This window comes from Bombus pyrosoma, linkage group LG12 (genome assembly GCF_014825855.1).
Source record: "Bombus pyrosoma isolate SC7728 linkage group LG12, ASM1482585v1, whole genome shotgun sequence".
NCBI lineage: Eukaryota > Metazoa > Arthropoda > Insecta > Hymenoptera > Apidae > Bombus > Bombus pyrosoma.
In genome coordinates this window covers 6,607,989-6,625,894 of record NC_057781.1, presented here as the reverse complement: position 1 = coordinate 6,625,894, position 17,906 = coordinate 6,607,989, and the positions used below count along the sequence as shown (strand labels likewise).

The 17,906-nt window shown below is 37.3% G+C and overlaps 2 protein-coding genes across 2 annotated transcripts; one reads left to right on the top strand and one right to left on the bottom strand.

The window, feature by feature from the left end:
- Positions 1 to 6,576: 6,576 nt before the first annotated feature.
- On the bottom strand, positions 6,577 to 7,707 carry LOC122573569. Its single transcript, XM_043740114.1, has 3 exons — positions 7,326 to 7,707; positions 6,791 to 6,955; positions 6,577 to 6,704 (listed from the first exon to the last, which is right to left on the bottom strand). Exons 1-3 carry the CDS (start codon positions 7,705 to 7,707, stop codon positions 6,619 to 6,621), a joined length of 633 nt encoding a protein of 210 aa, XP_043596049.1. The 3' UTR covers positions 6,577 to 6,618.
- A 601-nt stretch (positions 7,708 to 8,308) lies between these two features.
- On the top strand, positions 8,309 to 17,584 carry LOC122573561. Its single transcript, XM_043740082.1, has 5 exons — positions 8,309 to 8,674; positions 9,414 to 12,905; positions 12,978 to 13,112; positions 13,219 to 15,186; positions 15,541 to 17,584. The coding sequence occupies exons 1-5, from the start codon at positions 8,309 to 8,311 to the stop codon at positions 17,389 to 17,391; spliced, it is 7,812 nt and encodes a 2,603-aa protein (XP_043596017.1). The 3' UTR covers positions 17,392 to 17,584.
- The last annotated feature ends 322 nt before the right edge of the window (positions 17,585 to 17,906 follow it).

The window sequence follows — 17,906 nt, the reverse complement described above, 5'->3', positions numbered from 1 at the left end:
ATCGCACAGGGAAATTTTAGTCACTGATTTTTAATTGCTTATCACCAATCAATGTCTCGTTCAGAAAATCCCAAAAATTTCGAATAATTAATTATAATTAATTGTTAAAATAATTAGATAATTTAATTATAAAGTGCATCGTAGTTTTTATAAATACAATATAATTTGTTAAATAAAAAGGAACAAAGTCATTTCGCGACGCGTAGTTTATCGTTGTAAGAAATTGCATCTTTTCTGTTTATTGAAGCTGGCCACTTGCTAGTTCGCTTCATTGAATCATTAAACCGCGTGAAATCGTGATTAATAGGCTTTCAAGACTTTAAACGCTCGCGATCTTTCATTCTTTGAAATCTTGGATATGGGGTATCATAAATCATACTACTACAATTGTAGCGCAATTAATAGTTTGTATATGTAGTGTGTAACAACACGTTTGCTACTTAGGCAAGAGCACAAGTTGTCAATCTTTCAAGCATCTTTAAACGAGAAACGGGGATGATACAAGTGAATTTCCGTCGTAACCGAATCTTTTGCCTATTTGTGGTATTCACACAATATAGCTTTATCAGCGAACTGATAACACGATTTCTTACTTAGCGAAACTTAGGTCGGGTCTAGGTTAAATTGTAGGTTAGATCCAACAGTTTACGTATTTTTATGTTACGTATTTCAATCTGCCGTTTCTATCTGGAATAGTAGTGGCAGGTTTTCACATATTCTTGCACGTACGACGTTATTATATAACAAGACCTCGCAAGTGCAATGCAGTGTAAACCATATACAGGGCTGAACCTGGTACCATTTAATTGCCAACCACTTTTACCAAACATTTAGGTCGATATCAGAGACATAGAAACTTCATATATATCTTTATTTTTTGTCTACTTTTGTTTTTTCATGCAATATTCGTGATAATTTCGAAATAATATTACACACGTTATGCGTAAATTAATCAATGTTTCAGCAGCGAACGAGAGTCAGATAATAAATTTCATTATGCAGATAAAGTTGTTTAGGTATGTAGGACATTTAAATTAAAATGAACTACAAATTAATTATTTATTTGGTCGGTAAATTGATTTCTTAATTTCGTATTGCGATTTTATTGAAAAGTTTATGGAAGAAATATTGTGATTTATGATTGTGTAATTTTTTTTAAATTATCCCAAACAGTACATGTCCATATAAGATTATTTTTGAGGAACATCGAATCCTCAAGATAAAAAATATACGAGGCGTTATTGCCCACGACACAATAAAGGCGTGTCTAATTTCAGATGTTTTATTTAAAGAATTTACAAATTATTTTCATATGTCCAGTATTCCAAGAGGTAAACGAACTCATCGCAGAGTTTTGTTCCTAAAAGCCAACCTTTCCTTCGCATTTCTGTAGTGAAAAATTTCGATTGGTTACTATTTGCATATTTGAAGTTTGCTCGTGTCCAGTTCGGTTGCTGGGCAAGATAACGATGCAGATACCAAGATACTTGGTCAATCAAATGGAACTTTTAAAATCAGTTAAAAATAAGTGTTATATAAAAAAATCTGTTGAATATATAAGCATATATTTTACTGTCGAACTACTTGAATATACCATGTTTTAGGATAATTATTTTTTAGTAGATATAATAATATAATAACAAATAAATAAAATATAAAATATAAAACAATATGTCCATGAAATCAGCGTGAATCTGTTTAAAAACATGATATAATTAATTTTATTTTTTTTCTTGGAAATATATGGAGTATCACATCCTACTTATTCTATGAAACTACTTTGTTTTTACATTGATTCACAATTTTTATTACGATGGATGTAATAAATTGAATATTCTTTAGGAACTCGCCGAAGAGAATGAAGTTGATACTTCGTACAATAAAAACGTATGTTCAGTTGATATCGCGGTACATGTCTAATTAAATAAATATGGTGAATATAAAAATTTGTATGTGATCATTTGGACTGATTCTCATTTTTATGAAAGTTTATAGAGTGTACAGTAGCATGATATTTGTACTTTATAAATAGGTTGTTACGTTGTTTACTTTAATCAATATAGCGTATCTAAGCATGTAATAAACGCGATCAAGTTCTAATTAGTCGAGGAATCTGATCACAGACGCATTTAATGCTAATCCATATAGATTCTGCGAAACAAATAATTAGTTTGCCGTCAGATTTTTTTTCTTACAAATATCTATTATAACACAAACTTAACGAGATCTGGAAAATATCGTTCAAGGTGTATCTTAATGATAAACAATCGTTTTGCAGTTTGTGTAAAATTACAAATCATGTTCGTTCTAGGATAATAACGTAACTGCAAATATTATATGTTAGAAATAAAAGAGAATGAAAATTAATCAGGTTTTGTACTATTATACTAACCTATTAACTATTTCATCTATTTCTTCCACCTGTTAATTGTATGATAATTTTACACGTTGCTCGATACCACATAGTTTAAGAAAAATATGTACTTATTTTTTTCAGTTATACGCACTTGTTGTGTAGTTATTTTTCATTAGTGATAATGTTGAATGACAAAGAGTTTGTATTTTGAACAGAGGTATTTGATATACGCAATTATTTCTCTTCCAGAGTAATTTATTTCTTTCCATAGAATGAATTTGCGTAATTTAGGGATTACACAATGTATGAAAATATTGTTTTTATTCTGTGGATGGAAAATTAGCTTGCATCGAGGTCGTTTATTTCGTGATCTAGATCAAAATGCACGGCACTACATATGAGATTGTCACCGCAGACGATCACGTGGGACAATAATTAACTGATATGTTATACAATAAATTAGTATTCATATCACGTACGATTTACATAATACATATCCGATTCTGACGTTTTGTGGAAATACCTGTTTTCTAGTATATCCATAAAGTATGTTTTAATAATTGCTTCTCGTCCTATTACAACCGATCATAACACAAGTCTCGTGAAATTATACTATTCGTACTTTATTCCCTTCTTCAATGTAGTCAGATATAAATTATATAACTGTACACATGCTAATGTGTTTTATGGAAATTCTTGACTTTGCAAATTTATTTCATAAGAGAATGGAACCGAGCTAAAATAATCGATGAAACGAGGTAGTTCATAGGAACCTAGTGACAGATCGCTGTAAAAACGTACACGCTTCAGTTGATTTACGAGAAATTTATATACGATTATTTTTTATTGCACGAGAGCGACCAATTTCCCTATAAAGAATGCGCACTGTTGTATCGCGTTTAACAATCTATACGAAACTCTGTGAACAAGTGCGTTTGTTTCATTATGCGCGTGCTTTATATCAACAAATATCGAGGTAACAAATTTTTGATAATTTTCTTTTCAGAAGGTTATTGTACTGTTGTATTGTATATTGATCGTGTATAACATTTATGTACGTCCAAATTGTTAATTGATTCATTGTTCTTCGTGACATATCTTTATTGATTATTTTCGCAAGTTCGACGTTTCATAATAAGTCTAATCGTTGGCGTCAAGAATATTTTCACGTTAAAGCATGAAGGACACTTACTAGTAATTTCAGCATTGTTTATAATAACTTTTATACGCAAGCCTGAACAGTTGTAAGTGATTTATACACATATGTATGTTACATTATGCTATCGACTATACTATTTACTCTTTATCTTAGTTATATCTCAATAATAAATTTCTACATCTTTAATATTCCATAATCATCGAATTGCAACAACTCGTTCCCAGAAGGAAAATTTCGTTCCACCAAACCGATTAATTAATATCAGAAGTTATATACTGAGACATTTTTTTCATTCTTGCTACATCGATATACTATTAATCGTGGCGTGAAAACATTACCTATTATAAGATATATAGATAAATCACACTGTTTGTTTGCACCATTTTTGTATAAGTTAGTTTTTCACATTCGTTACTCACGCTAATAAACCTATTAATTATTAGTCCCTATTACGTTATTTACGTTATTACATTTCCTGCTTATATTTTTTCAATATATCGACGCGGGCAATGTATATTTCCTTGATCTTTCGAAGCTTAACGGCCACTTTTAACGGATCCGAGATTCAACGCGATACACTATGGAATCTAATGCGCAAGAACGAAAGTATATCGCACCACGTGATATACGGAAGGGTTTACGATATTTGCCTGTGTGTTCGTTATGGTGTTATATTCTTTCGAGGCAAGACCATGGTATATACTTACATGAAAGTGTAAGGTGGAACGTTACAAAAGAAACGGGATCGCTTTCGGGCGTAATGCGCAACGTTTACTCGTAAGACTGTTATATCTACACGGAAGTTGCTTAACAATGTGATTTTAATAAATTGTTACTCGTGAATTCGCGGTACGCGTAAATCGCGTTTAGCATAACCACTGTTTCGTTCACGTTCGGTTGACGCTAGAACTCCTAAATTTGTCAAAATGACGGGTGAATAGCAACATAACTCTTTAGATTTACGTCTAAGCGATAACATACCGAATTTTTAAACTGTTTGTAAAACGATAGACACCGTAACTTATCGTGTTCTTCCTCAAGTAATTGTCAAAATCTGTGGAAGGTAATTTGAGAAATCGCGAACGACGCTAATAGAAGATTGAGCGATAGCGATAAATCGAAATAAATAGCAATGAATCATGGTCATTCAAAATGTGTCACGATTGTACGGCAGCCGCGAAAGAGGTTGAGAATCTATAGGAAAAAGAAGCTCTTTTCTTGTTACAGGATTTCAAAGGAACTCTACGAACCCAATTATGTCACGACGCGTCTGACATTTGTCTCGATCCGGTGACAGGAAGATAACGTTAAATCATATAAGAAAAGAGAGCAGCTCTATTTATAAAATTTCTGTGGAAGTAGGTCTGCAATTTATTCGAGAAATCTAAATATTCTCTATAAAAACGAAGTTGTGCGATATTTTTTCATTGGACTTTATACTTGTTCAAATTGAATGCATTGTTATCCAGCGACGATTGAAGGTAATATGTTTCTTGTCTTTATGGTAATTATATTCGGAATTATCATAAATAATTAGAACACTGAATATATAAATAAGTGCCTTTCAGAATACGTGTATATCATATAATAAGGGAGATATAAATCTATACGTTTGTTAATGTTCTGCGGTAACTGGGGACCACTTATTAATTTTAATAAAAGATATCAGCGTAACGTAAATAACGTCGCATTGCAATAATTATTTCATTTTTACTGCAGAAATTCAATCGTATGAAACGTTATAATTTTCTTACTTACAAATTGAGCTCGATATCTGGGTGTAGCAGAACATTGTCATACGTCTAATCTTGTTCCTGTGATGACACCAAGTCCGATCACTATCGAATTTCGGAAATTTTTAAATATTTAGATTTAGTACCGTCCCGGGCGTTTTCGTCGACAAACGTTCGTGCACTGACAAAGACAGTTCAATTTATCGCAGATTTTTTCGAATCGTTTTGAAATCATCGAGTGATAACTACTGTTGGTTGCTTCTACTAACAGATAAGATGGTTTGTGTGAAGACACATATTGTCTGTCATTTGACTTAGGGTGATTCGCTGCTACAAACTTGTTTCCAAGCCAGTTAACAACTTAATTTTGTTAGTGGCATAAATAACCACGCCGTTTTATACGCCGATTAGTGGACTAATTAGAAATTTCTCATGTATCTATAATGTGCTAATTCTCAACCGGTTTACGAATTGCTAGTATTTTTTTTAATTTGGCCACATGTGTAGTGTATACGCTGCGCGGATATATATATATAAAAAGATAATAGGTCAAAGTATAATCCTATTCAATGCTTAGAGAGATAAAGAATAAAGAGAGATAAAGATTTCAATTTTAAATCTTCTTTCTTGTTAAATACAATATCTTTAACTTCTAATTGAAGATAATAAATTGGTTTCTTTATTTACAAACTTTTTGGGAAGAAAAACTCTATTTATATTATATTTTTCTTGACACTAGATCTCGATTTTAGAACCATTTCTCCATTACACATTTCAAGGTTTGTTCTGTTAACAATAAATTTCTATTTTGCAATCTCATTATTGATCGAAGCAGTAGTAGCGGACACGTTTCTGTAGTTCTGGAACTGCTTTCAGTTTAGAATGTATCAACCTCGTCCTCTTATTACTAATAGTCGATAATTATCGACTATTGATGTTGATTATAAGCAACATTCTTTTGTCGCGAACAAGTCGTGCAAATCGCCTAATTACTCGGTCGTTCGTACCTTTTATCGTATAGTCGGATTAAACGGTTCACGGAAGGATCTTCTGCTCAGTAGAAGCTAGTGGAAACTCGTTTTCCCTTTACGTGTACGGTGTGTGAAATACTTTCGGATCATCAACTAGGGTTGTCTCGTTACGCGTATATAAAATGTGTAAAGGACGACTATTATCAAATTGTATTTTTGAACATTACATTCATCTCGTTATTTGTTTTTGTTAATGTATTCTGGTGAACACTTTTTCGATCTGCTTAATTAGTTTTTATGATTTATCAATTTTTTTTCTAATTTACCATCTTTGTGCCTTGACTGTTTTATTTTTTCCTCATTTGTTATGTTTTTATGACTGTAATTGGGAGAAGGAAATTAATTCTCTGTTTTAGAACTGGATTGATGAGCTTCGCGTTGATACTTTTTCATCTCCTCTTTATCCTTTGTTGTTAATTTTACACCTAATCAGCATAATACATTTTTCGCAAATAAATACTGATTTTTAGTGTGACGTTAATATTATTCTTTTTAATGATATCGACGATACCTGCAAGATATATGCGATTATCGAAGGAACAAATGCTGTCGCATTTACTGTCTTCTGATTCCGATTCTCCTAAGGCTCTACGAGACGACCTTTTCGTACAGGATTTTGTACAGATTCTTTTCCTTCCGCGGCTTTTCCGTTGGCTCGTGTAAGTCTGGCTTGTTGCTACCACAGAAATACGTAATATGAACGAGAATTGAAATTACTTCTGTTCCTTTAATTAATATTATTGACGTAATTGCGCTAGCTTTCAAAGGAACGATTAAATGTAAATGGTCTTATGTAAAATGTAAAAGGTGGTATAAAGTATTAATAAAGTAAGTTCATTGCAAAAATGATTTGCATTAGCACAGCTAGCAGTTGAACAAATGTGCAAAATATCTTTGATAGAAACGAATGTGTTAAAAATTAGAAAAGAGTGCATGTCGTTTAAAAGAAGAATTCAGCTCTATTTATGAAATTACTATGAAAGTACCTTTGTAACTTAATTTAATTAGCGATGTTTACATTTAAAAGATCGTTACTTTCATCTTACCTGGGCTTTCCGATGTAATATCCACTTTAGATACACTAAGTCCTAGGCAACCAATATGACGTGGATTAAGAAGGAATTCCCTCTCTTCTATCGAGGGTTTTATACATCCTAACACTAGCTCTGCGAACGAAACTCGTTTAACGAGTTTCCTAATCAATTTCTTTGACTTCTTTCTCTTTTTCTTTTTTCTGCATTTTCGATATTTCACTTTCATCACGGTTTTAGGCGTAACTTCTTCTATCTCGCCTTCATTGATACAATCGGTTACTAGTTTTCTGCGTCTTCGTTTTTTGATTTCTTTCTTCGTTTCCTTTGATTCTTTTGCTCGTTCCTCTTTCCATTTTCTGTATTTTCGACAATCGGCTTTACGACGAAGATCCATATTTTATATAAAGGTAAGTTTATAACAATACGAATCTTTTCAAGAGTTCAATGTGTGTTGTATTGAGAAGTGGGTCGATAGGTGAATGCGCCTATTTACATCTTTGTATGAGGATATTCTGATTGATTTTTGATAATCATGATTCACTGGCTACGGTAAGTCCATGTTGAGTTTTTAAGAGGTTCCTCTGGTGTGAATTTTACGTGAGTGCATTTTGTCAGGTCTATGAATTTATTAGAAGAACCACGTTAAACTTTCTCGCTTGTTTTTCGCTTGAGATAGATGTAACATTGTATGCAATCTCCGTACGTAGTAAACTTCATACTATATTTTGTATAATTTTTGACAGATAATTTACCAAGCATGGCAAAATTTTAAGTAACGTAGAAAGTACCTGAAAATGTTAAAATATTATCACTTCCTATTAGAAATAATCGTGTAAATGCACAAAAGTATTTGATACAATTTTTTTAAGAAAATGTAGATTATATGCTAAATCAAGTGTGAACTTAAAATGCAACAACCTTTCTTTCATGATTCCTATTGTCTTAGAATCGTTCAAATTCCATTGTATAAGCCAGTAACTTAGTAATTAAGCGCAATGGTTCAAAAAGATTTGAAATCAAAAGCAGGGCTCGACGTAAACCGAAAGAAGCAAATACAAAAACACAAACTGAAGCAACTCGCAGAATGCGACGAGATTGTTTCTTCGGAAACTGTGAATGCTATCGGTCGAGTTACAGATGTTGTTCGAGCCGCTGATGACAATGCACCGAGTAGCGATGAGCTCGACGAAGATCTCGAAGAGCAGCACAAAGACCTAAATTTGTATCTCGATTTGCCAAATGATACGTATTCCCTGACCGCGATCAGGCCAGAACTTCCAACCTGCGTTAGATATGGTGTTCGTGAAGGGATGACTCATATTAACATGCCAAAGTTTTCACCATTGTCCAGGGGTCATCAGGTAAATGAAATTTTAGGAACCATCGTAAACTTAGCTGTATCACAATTGAGGAATTTGAAAGTTCACCGAAGTTACTTTCGTTGAACGGATTGTCTTTGCAGATCTATAAACTCTTTTGACAAAATATTGGTAGCATATGAAGATTACAGAAGAAGAGCATGACAAGCAATTTAAAAATTCGATAATCAATTCCACGTAACCAAAATTATCCATTTATTTGATCAGAGAATGAAACATGCCTTTCTGCAGCCTGTCAAACATTAAAAAAATCATTACTCGTTTGATTTTACAGAAAATTTCACACATTTGTCAGCTATTTTCGGGAAACTTGCCATCAAATGACATAAAAATCAAGAAATCAACTAAAAGTTGTCTTGTCATGTTCATCTAATAGTATATATGTAATTAAAATAATTTTATAAATATTAAATAATATCTGTAATTTAAGATAATCATTTTAACTATTAGGCTCTACCATTATTAAATATTTCATGACCAAAGTATTACGTACTGCGCAGTTATAATATTAAACTTGCACAACTTAAAACAAATTATCACAAACTTCATCTATTCATTTAATAGTTATCGCTTGAAAGAGCTTTTTTTTTGATCAAATTCAACAAAATCGCAGGATTTATGCAATTTTATCTACTTAACATACCTGCAAAGATGCAATCGTAATCGGTGCAAGAGATTTTCTGTCGCAACTTATCGCTGCTACCCATTATTTCAATGATAGGGTGGAGCAACAGCGATCGCGGCGTTTGCGACAACAACAGTTTATAAATCCCGTTGTTGGAACGAGGCGGTTATCGATCAGATTATCGAAGATGGAGATACGTTTTATTGTGAATCATATAAAGACATAAACACGGACGATCGACGAATGCTATCGATCCTCGATTTAAAGAGGACTATATGCGTGCAAGGCAAGTTGACCGTTAACGTTAGCATCGAGGAGGCTGCATACGCTGGCAAATTTCGCTCTACAGAGGTGACGGAATTGCATCTGGTCAAAGCCTTGGATTTATTCTTTAAACGCTACAACGCTGGTATTTTGGCGTCATCAGTATTGAACGTGGCGATTTGGAAAGACTCGAAGTATTATAATCTGTTCGATGGTCAGCCAAGGAAAGAGAATTGCGAACCAGCAGACGATGGAGTCAGTGGAACAGCCAAGCTGTTTTTGGTCAAGGATTTAATAGGACTTCTTTTTATTATCCTCGAGAAGAGCAACGTGAAGAACGAGCCTTTCGTTCTCTACGCGATAGCGATTAGTGGCGTGGATCATTACACTCAACCAGTGGATGCTGAGAAGCAGGAAAGAGCTAATCACAGAGCACAAAGACGACCGAGTGGTTATAAAATGCAGGAGAAGTATCGAGCTGTGGTGCAAGGATCTTATCACGTTACACATCCTGTAATTCCAGCCCCACTTCGTAGTCGAACATTCCTGATTATAGCCCTGGCAGCTCTGGTCTATTCGCGACTGGTGAACGCCAACAAGTGGACCAGTGCTCTGATCGATCTAATTTTTAATCAATCCAATATATATTTCGTCGATCTGGTACGCGTTCTCGATAAAGATTTGGACGACAAAGAGTTCGAGCTTCGTTTGGACGATATCATGGGTGACATTATTCTCGGAGCATACTCCGCGAAAGTGAAGATTCGAACGAACATTGTCCCAGGTCACGGACAGAAAAAAGGTAAACTCGGGATTGACGATGGTATACGCGAATTCTTTCAGACTCAAGTGACCGGTCTGCTCGAGATAAAGAATTTCTTCTATGCAATTTGGAGACACGACGACACGTACTATTTCATGGATCCCTTTGCCTGTGACGAAGAAGGATTCCGAAGTAGTTCGGCTGAGATAGATGGTTCAGCGAATCCTGGGGAAGCTGCTTGTGTGACGATGAACAGCTCGATCAATCAAGTGGTGGAGACCATTATGGAGAACACGGGTAGTAGGGACAGAGATCCTTTTGTGATCCACGGGGTCCGAGTCCTGTACGTGAAGACTGGAACCACACCTGGTGGCCCCTTGGAGAAGGTGATCTATCGAGAGAAAGGTACGAACCGCAGGCCGCAGGCATTATCGCCATTACCGACGGTCAAGGACGATGCGTTAAAGCTGAACGAAGTGGTCGATATGAAACCGAGAATACGACCGGATGTCGATAAAATGAGGGACGTGGAGGTCCAGGTTCCAGATCTGTTAACAGACGCGGAGAATTACATGATGACGGATGACGAGCCTACAACTTACGTAATCGTGCCACCTGAAGAGAAGAAGGAGCCTGAGGAAGAACTTTGGGGAGAAGAGGAAGAGGAAGAAGAAGAAGATATGAAGAGATTGCGGGCGGAAGCTGGCGACATTACAGAAGAAGAAGAGGATGAAGAAGGTCCTGAAATCATCGAAGAGAAAGAGCCTGTTGAAGAACCAGTCGTGAAGTTAGTCAAGGGTTACAACGTGATAAATCCTAATCGTTTGATCCTTCAGGGGTCGAAGAACTGCTTGGACGAAAATTTTGACGAATGGTCGAGGGGAAAGCAAGGACTGATAGCAGCTCTCGCGGTTTTGGCTTATAGAAGATTGAAGAATCCCACCAAGTGGCGAAACATGGATATCGATCAACTGGTCGACGTCAGCAACAGAATTTTCGACGAGATTATAGATTGGATTAGAAAGGGACGTCCTAAGACAAGAGATCCCGAAGAAATAGTTGAAGAAGAAGCGGCGGAAGAGGAAGAGGAAGAAGAGAAAGAAGGTGAAGTTGAAGAGAAATTATTACCTAAACCAAGTCACTTGGATATGACGATGTTACCCCACAGAATGAAGATGGGAGAGAACGACGTGTTCTTTAAGACGAAGATGAAAATTATTCAAGGTGAAGCGAGTCCTTTGGCAAATCTTGCAGAGGCTCTCGAATGTTACTTCAACCGATATCCAGAATTAATCCTGGAGAACAGGAGACTAATGTACGGTATTTGGAAAGAGGGCCCGAACTTCTTCATGTTCAATCCATACGGAAGTGACACAGAGGGTTGGCGTCTTCGCGACTATCCGGCTTCATTTGCAGTAGTAGCTAGTTTGAACGAATTAACCGATCTTCTTTACGGCGTGTTGGAATTCAACGATCCTTCCTTTATAATTCACTTCGTCGGACTGGACTCGATACAGCCTGGTCTTTATACTACTGAGGAGGAAATAATAGTTCCAGAAGATGCCGTGGTCGAGCAATTCAAAACGAGATTTCTACCGATCACGGACGACGATCTAGAAAAGTTACAGGCTGAATTAAAGGAGGCAGAGGAAGTTGAGGAAGAACCAGATGTCGTAGACGTGGAAGTTATGGGCGAAGAAGAGGAAGAGGAGGAGGAAGAGGAAAAAGGTAGGAAACCTGTGAGAAAGTTATACGAGGAAGAGGAAAAGCCTTTAATCGATCCATTGCTAGAGGCTCAGGAGCAAGATCAACCTGACGCACCTTATCGTTTGAACCTAATTCTACTTACGTCCAACATGAAGGTCTTTGACGAAAACGAAGAAACCATTGACCAGGTGCACGAACAGATAGCCTTAGAAAAGTTAAAGTACAATCATCCTCCTCCTTACGTTATGCCATCTAGTAAAACATTATTGAAGCTTTTGGAAGCGAAACGAGCCAAAAGATCCATTCCATCTTTAGTATCGAGATTCTCCATAGACTCCAGATTAGATGTAAAAAGGAAAGGCGGAATTTCTATGATTATCTTGGCTAGGTCGACGATGATCGTACCGTCAGGGGTATTGGAGGAAGCGAAACCTTCAAAAATGATTAAACTGTCTCCGAAAAAATATTTATACTCTAGAATTTTGCCAATCTGTCTGATGCCTCTGAGAGCTATTAACGACATATATATACAAGATGAAGATCTTGCCACGGCTCTCCGATTAGAAGATCTACGGAGGTTGGAGGAAGAACAGAGGAGGGCCGAAGAATATGTTCAAGAGCCTGTACCGGAAGTACCTGTGGGAGTTCGTATACGACCAACGTTGATACCACTCGGACCGATTATTAAAACGCCGATTTTTGAGAAGAGGACGATTACTTGTATTGAAAAGAAGAAACGTAAATGTTTGTTGAACAAAGCTGACGAAGGCGACGCTTTGATGGAGAAGGTTCTCTGCAATACGGAGGATCTATTGTTAGAACTGTTCTTCCCTGACTTTAAAACAAAGGATCAGGTTCGTTTTAGAATAGTTATTATAGAATGGAAATTTATATGTCTATTTACGATGTTTTCGTCGTCGTGATAGCAGACAGAACCAAAAGTTACGGAGGCCAAAATTTCTGAACTTACTAAACCGACGGAATCTGAAACGACGACGATTAAAAGGAACACAGTGGGTAATCAAAAGAAAAAGTCTGTGCAAGATTCGCGTGGTTTAAAAGTAAGCTCCATTCTTTAAGTGAAATAATGATTCGTTTAAATTAAATATCAAACAGAAAATAATTATTATGAACTATTGTATGAATATTACTTATTTTCATTCTAAGCTGACGCAAGATGGAATCCGAATACTTCATGGTAACATATGTTTCAAAAATCGCGACGAAGTCCAAATCTGTCACTTCAAATCTTGCTTCTTTACCGCTCTGCTGTGTATTCTGGCGAAGATCAAACTGGATCCAGATCGTTTCTCCGGGAAGATTCTAGATCAACTCATATTTCTTGGAGACAAGATCTATCAACAAACCGGAAAACTACGGTATAAACCATATCGATGGTTCCATCATATCGAAATTCTCGACACGATTTACAACGTGATCACGAAGCAGGCTGTTTACGCGGATCCTAAAAACTGCGAGGACGACGAGCTGGAATTCGTGCTGGACAATTTCTTCGAGAAAAACAAGACCGGAATCATCGTATTCACCAATTGCTCGTACGCCTTTTGGACGGCCAACGATCGATATTATTTGTACGATCCTTATCCCTGTGACGAGAAGGGGAATGTTTCAGAGGAAGGTTACTCCTGTCTTATGGAATTTTGCAACATGAGCGCGATGATCGATAAGATCGAAGCTAACGTCGGTGAAAATATTAAGAAACCCTATCGAATATACACGATATGTATAGCTCACATGGAGACGAGAAAGAGAGCGAAGAAGAAACGAAGAAAAAAGTGGGTTCATTGCGTGGAGAAGCAAGTCGAAGAAGTTCGCATCGAAGAGCCCTCGGAAATGGAAGTATCCACTAACGCATCAGAAGCATCTCTAATCGAGTCGGCCGACTGGGTGAAACAAGAATCGAAAACCAGTCTCGTATACGATATGACGATTCCTGGTTTCGCTCCTATTAAACATTACAACGCCTCGATGTTCGACGTGGACGTTCTGGAAAACGAAATCACCGCTCCACGATTGGCACCTTTTAAAAAATCTTCTGTAAGGGAATCGGAGAAGGTAGAGGACGAGTTCGAGGCGATAAAACTGTTGGTCAGGAGGAAAGTTTACGACAAAAGGTTCAAGCCGCACACAGCAATCACTACTCCTTTGGATCTTTGCATCATGGCTTGGTCGTTGATTCACGATCCAGTTACCTGGTCTGTTAGGACGGTAAAGGGACTGTTCGAGGCGAGTGTCGACTATACTTTCGACAGCATGTTGGCCGCGGAAGATTCTACGGTCAGTGAAATGACTGATGGTTTATTACCCGAGTTTGAGATAGCCAATTACGTGTTTCGAGTGGTGTTCGTGCCTCTGCACTATGGAACCTTGTACAGTATCGAAGGTTGGAATCTCTCGATGTCCTTGCAGAAAGTGTTCGACACATTCAGCTACACGGGCGCGATTATAATTTGCGGTGATTCTCATATGGGTGTTTTGAAGAAGGATGAAAATCATTTTGCTTGGTGGACAATTAGAAGAACGAAAAAATTGAGGATTGTTACTTCTATAGATATGAAGGAATTTTTGAAGTTGATCGTTCAGGAGATCGATCAACCCGAGGAGACGGTTTTCATGATGAGAGTAATTACGGTTTCTTATGCCCAGAAAGTTGATCCTGACTGTAACGATACAAAAGGTCTTCATGAGCCAGTGATACCAATCAGCTCGCTGGCGGAAATCCATAGAATGCCAGCTAAACCTTACGATCTCGAGGCAATATTCAGGCCTACCGTGCCAGAATCAAATAAACCGATCTTTATACAGGGAACGGTTGCCCTGAACAATAGAGATAATGTGACCGAACCGAGAGTTAAAAGATGTTACTTCGTCGCTGCTCTAGCGGTAATGGTGAAAAGAGATATCATTCAGAGTCCCATGCCAGGAATGATAGATAAAGTGATCGAGGTTGCTGAATCAGTTTATAGAGAATTTTCGGAGCCCAAGTTTCATACGGAACACATTTTGCGCAATGTTACTGTGATGAATAGAATCTTCGATTTTCGCGACTGTGCATCTCCTTTGGTAACGCTTACGTTAAACCCTCGAACTTTGAGAACCGACTTTTACGTTCAGGTTAGCAAATTTACGTTTTATTTATTACGTTAGATTAGCGCGTATGAAATGTCGTTTTCTCAAGATTATCCCCCAATTCTATCCCACTTTTCAAATATTCAATGTTGAAAAAACATTTCATATAGTGGTTTACGAAAGTATTCGAATTTATAAGAACTTCTTACGAATAGGTATATTATGTGTATTCGAATTGTATGATGGAATTTCAAAATAATTTATATAACGCATACGATGTATATAAAAGTTTCCTATGACAAGTGTTCAAATACTTTTTTTCTCAACCAATGTACGTACTAATCTAACGCGTTAATTAAATCACACAATGAAAATCGCTTTTATTCCCATCCATCACAGGTTAGAAAGCATTTGCGAAAATATTTTAAAACGTACGCAAGTGGAATTCTGCATTTCACCAACTGCTGTTACGGTTTCTGGTATTCGAGAGCCACGAACGCGTATTACTATTTAGATCCTTACCAGTGCAATGAAAAAGGGAGGAAAGTTTCAAACGGTGGTAAAGCTTGTCTGTGTATCTTCCCCAGTATTTGTCAGATGGTGAGAAACATGTGCTTTAATCAGTTCGAAGACACCTCAGGTTTCTTTATTCATCGTCTGCACGTGGACTCGGTAAACGTGCCATCGTTCAAAACGTTCAAGGAAGATCCTATGTGGTTATACCTGGATTATCATTGGAACTTCAGACACGCTCCGGATATCGTAAAATCAAATACCAAGAAGAAAAAACAAGTGGAAGAACCGGAAAAGAAAAATGTCAAGCAATTCTGGAACAATTACGCTGTCGAGGTGTCCAATCTTATCTATTCGGTTTGGGGAACCATTGGCTCTTACGATTCCAGATTCGGCGATCGGGCTGGAAAGAATCAGGCAGCCATTTGCGTGGCTGTTTTGGCCATGCAATATCTCAGTCATCCATCGAGATGGGGTCCGGCCATTTTGGATTCAGCCGTCATCTGCGGAGACTCTTATTATACGGAAAGCTTAAGAAGCTCCATCCAAAAATGTGCCAAGCATTTCAACAGGTTCAATTTACAAACCTCCTTCAAGATCTTTCCCCACTTGTGGACTATTGACTTCAGAGATGGTATTTGTGGAATTTTATACGGTGCTCGAAATAGGATGACTCTCGCGACTGCACTGATGAAAGCTTTCGAAGAGTCACCGAACGTTCTCATCGAGTGCAACAAAATCACGTTAGCAGCCCTTGCGGCGAAAGATGGATACTACGTCGCTGATCCCTGTTGGGTCGGACCACCCCTGTTTAACAAGGACCATGGAGCGATCTACGTCCTTCGTTGTAAGAACATGAACTCCCTGGTCTACGCGGTGATCAAGATGCTTAATACTAATCAAAGACTCGATTTCCGTTTGACTCCTATCATGTTCACGTTTGAACAGGAGGACTTTAACTTTGTTGAAGGAAAGAAACGCGAAGCGAAAAGGAAGGTCTTCTTGGATCCTATTAGAACTACTCCAGGAAAAGCCACTGATCCTGGTATGCCTATACCAGGCGCTCACACGGCCCCAGACGGGGCTTCTTATCTCATGTATCACAAGAATCTTGAAATGGGCATGAGCAGAGGCCACGAACTGGAGAATCCTGAATTGCCTTCGGTAGAGCCAGTGTTGGAGAAGGATAACATGACCAGCACACTCATTAGTACTACCTGGCATCTGAATCTCGGTCAGGCCGCTCCTTTGGAGAAATCTACGCCTGTGTTCGAACCTCGGCTGATCCAACATGTGCCGGAACAGTGCGAGGCACGGGTCGTTGATTCATTCGAGCCAACTCGCCACGAGCAAATGTCTATCACCGACCTGCTGGCAGCCTGTGACGATTATCCAAGAGTGGTAGATTTCACTGGCGAACCTGCTCCACAGCTAAGACCGCTGGAATGCGCCGCCGCGCGTAGTTTTCTTAGCGACGTTACTCGTCAAGAATTTCGTGCTCATACCGCGGACATGGCCAGCGAAGTTTATAAAACTTACAAACATCGGCTTCCCAAGATAGCAAAGGAACGATCAGTCGCCGGCGATAGCGGAATACCCGTCGAAGACATTCATCCCATCACCGAGGAGGAAATGGAAGTGGAGCAGAACTCTCCTGACACCGAGGCAGAGACGGAGGGCACGGAAGATGAAACGTTTACGGAAACGGAAGCTACTGAAACCGCGGAAGATGACTAATGCACTGATAATTGTAACAAAATTCTGAATTATTGTATTTGGGTAATTTATTTTATTTGCTTCGTCAAGGATTTTAGAGGTAGCCAGGTTAGTGCTTAATCTCTAGTATTTTGTAAGGTCTGTTGTTTTATTATGTGATATTTAAATGTAGTCGGCATTATTTTGTGGCTAATGATTTTTTGATGAGACGTCTTTAAATTCTTCCAAGTAAACGAGTATTTTTTTTGGCGTGATTTTGATTTTTGATAAATCATTTGGATCTTAAACTTCAGATATTTTATGTTTTATTGGATTTACGTCTCGATGTAAATATTTGTGATTAATAGAATATTCATAGAGAGATATTGTAAAAAATTTAGTATAATTTAATCTCGTATTCCATGCTGTTTAATGTACCCTGTCTGTTTCTACAGATACTTGCTTGTTTATGCAATCTGGGATGTAATATAGAGATGCGGAGTTGATTTAGATATATATCTAGTTCTTTATGATTTCTCAACAGATTTCAAATAGAA

What these genes read in the sequence shown, in the direction of transcription:
- LOC122573561 (XM_043740082.1), top strand. Translation starts at nt 8,309, where the DNA reads ATGGTTCAAAAAGATTTGAAATCAAAAGCAGGGCTCGACGTAAACCGA. An exon ending in CATTGTCCAGGGGTCATCAG is followed by an intron (nt 8,675 to 9,413) that starts GTAAATGAAATT and finishes TTTCAATGATAG; the next exon opens with GGTGGAGCAACAGCGATCGC. An exon ending in GAACCGACTTTTACGTTCAG is followed by an intron (nt 15,187 to 15,540) that starts GTTAGCAAATTT and finishes CATCCATCACAG; the next exon opens with GTTAGAAAGCATTTGCGAAA.
- LOC122573569 (XM_043740114.1), bottom strand. Translation starts at nt 7,707, where the DNA reads ATGGATCTTCGTCGTAAAGCCGATTGTCGAAAATACAGAAAATGGAAA. An exon ending in TATTACATCGGAAAGCCCAG is followed by an intron (nt 6,956 to 7,325) that starts GTAAGATGAAAG and finishes TTTCTGTGGTAG; the next exon opens with CAACAAGCCAGACTTACACG. An exon ending in TAATCGCATATATCTTGCAG is followed by an intron (nt 6,705 to 6,790) that starts GTATCGTCGATA and finishes TATGCTGATTAG; the next exon opens with GTGTAAAATTAACAACAAAG.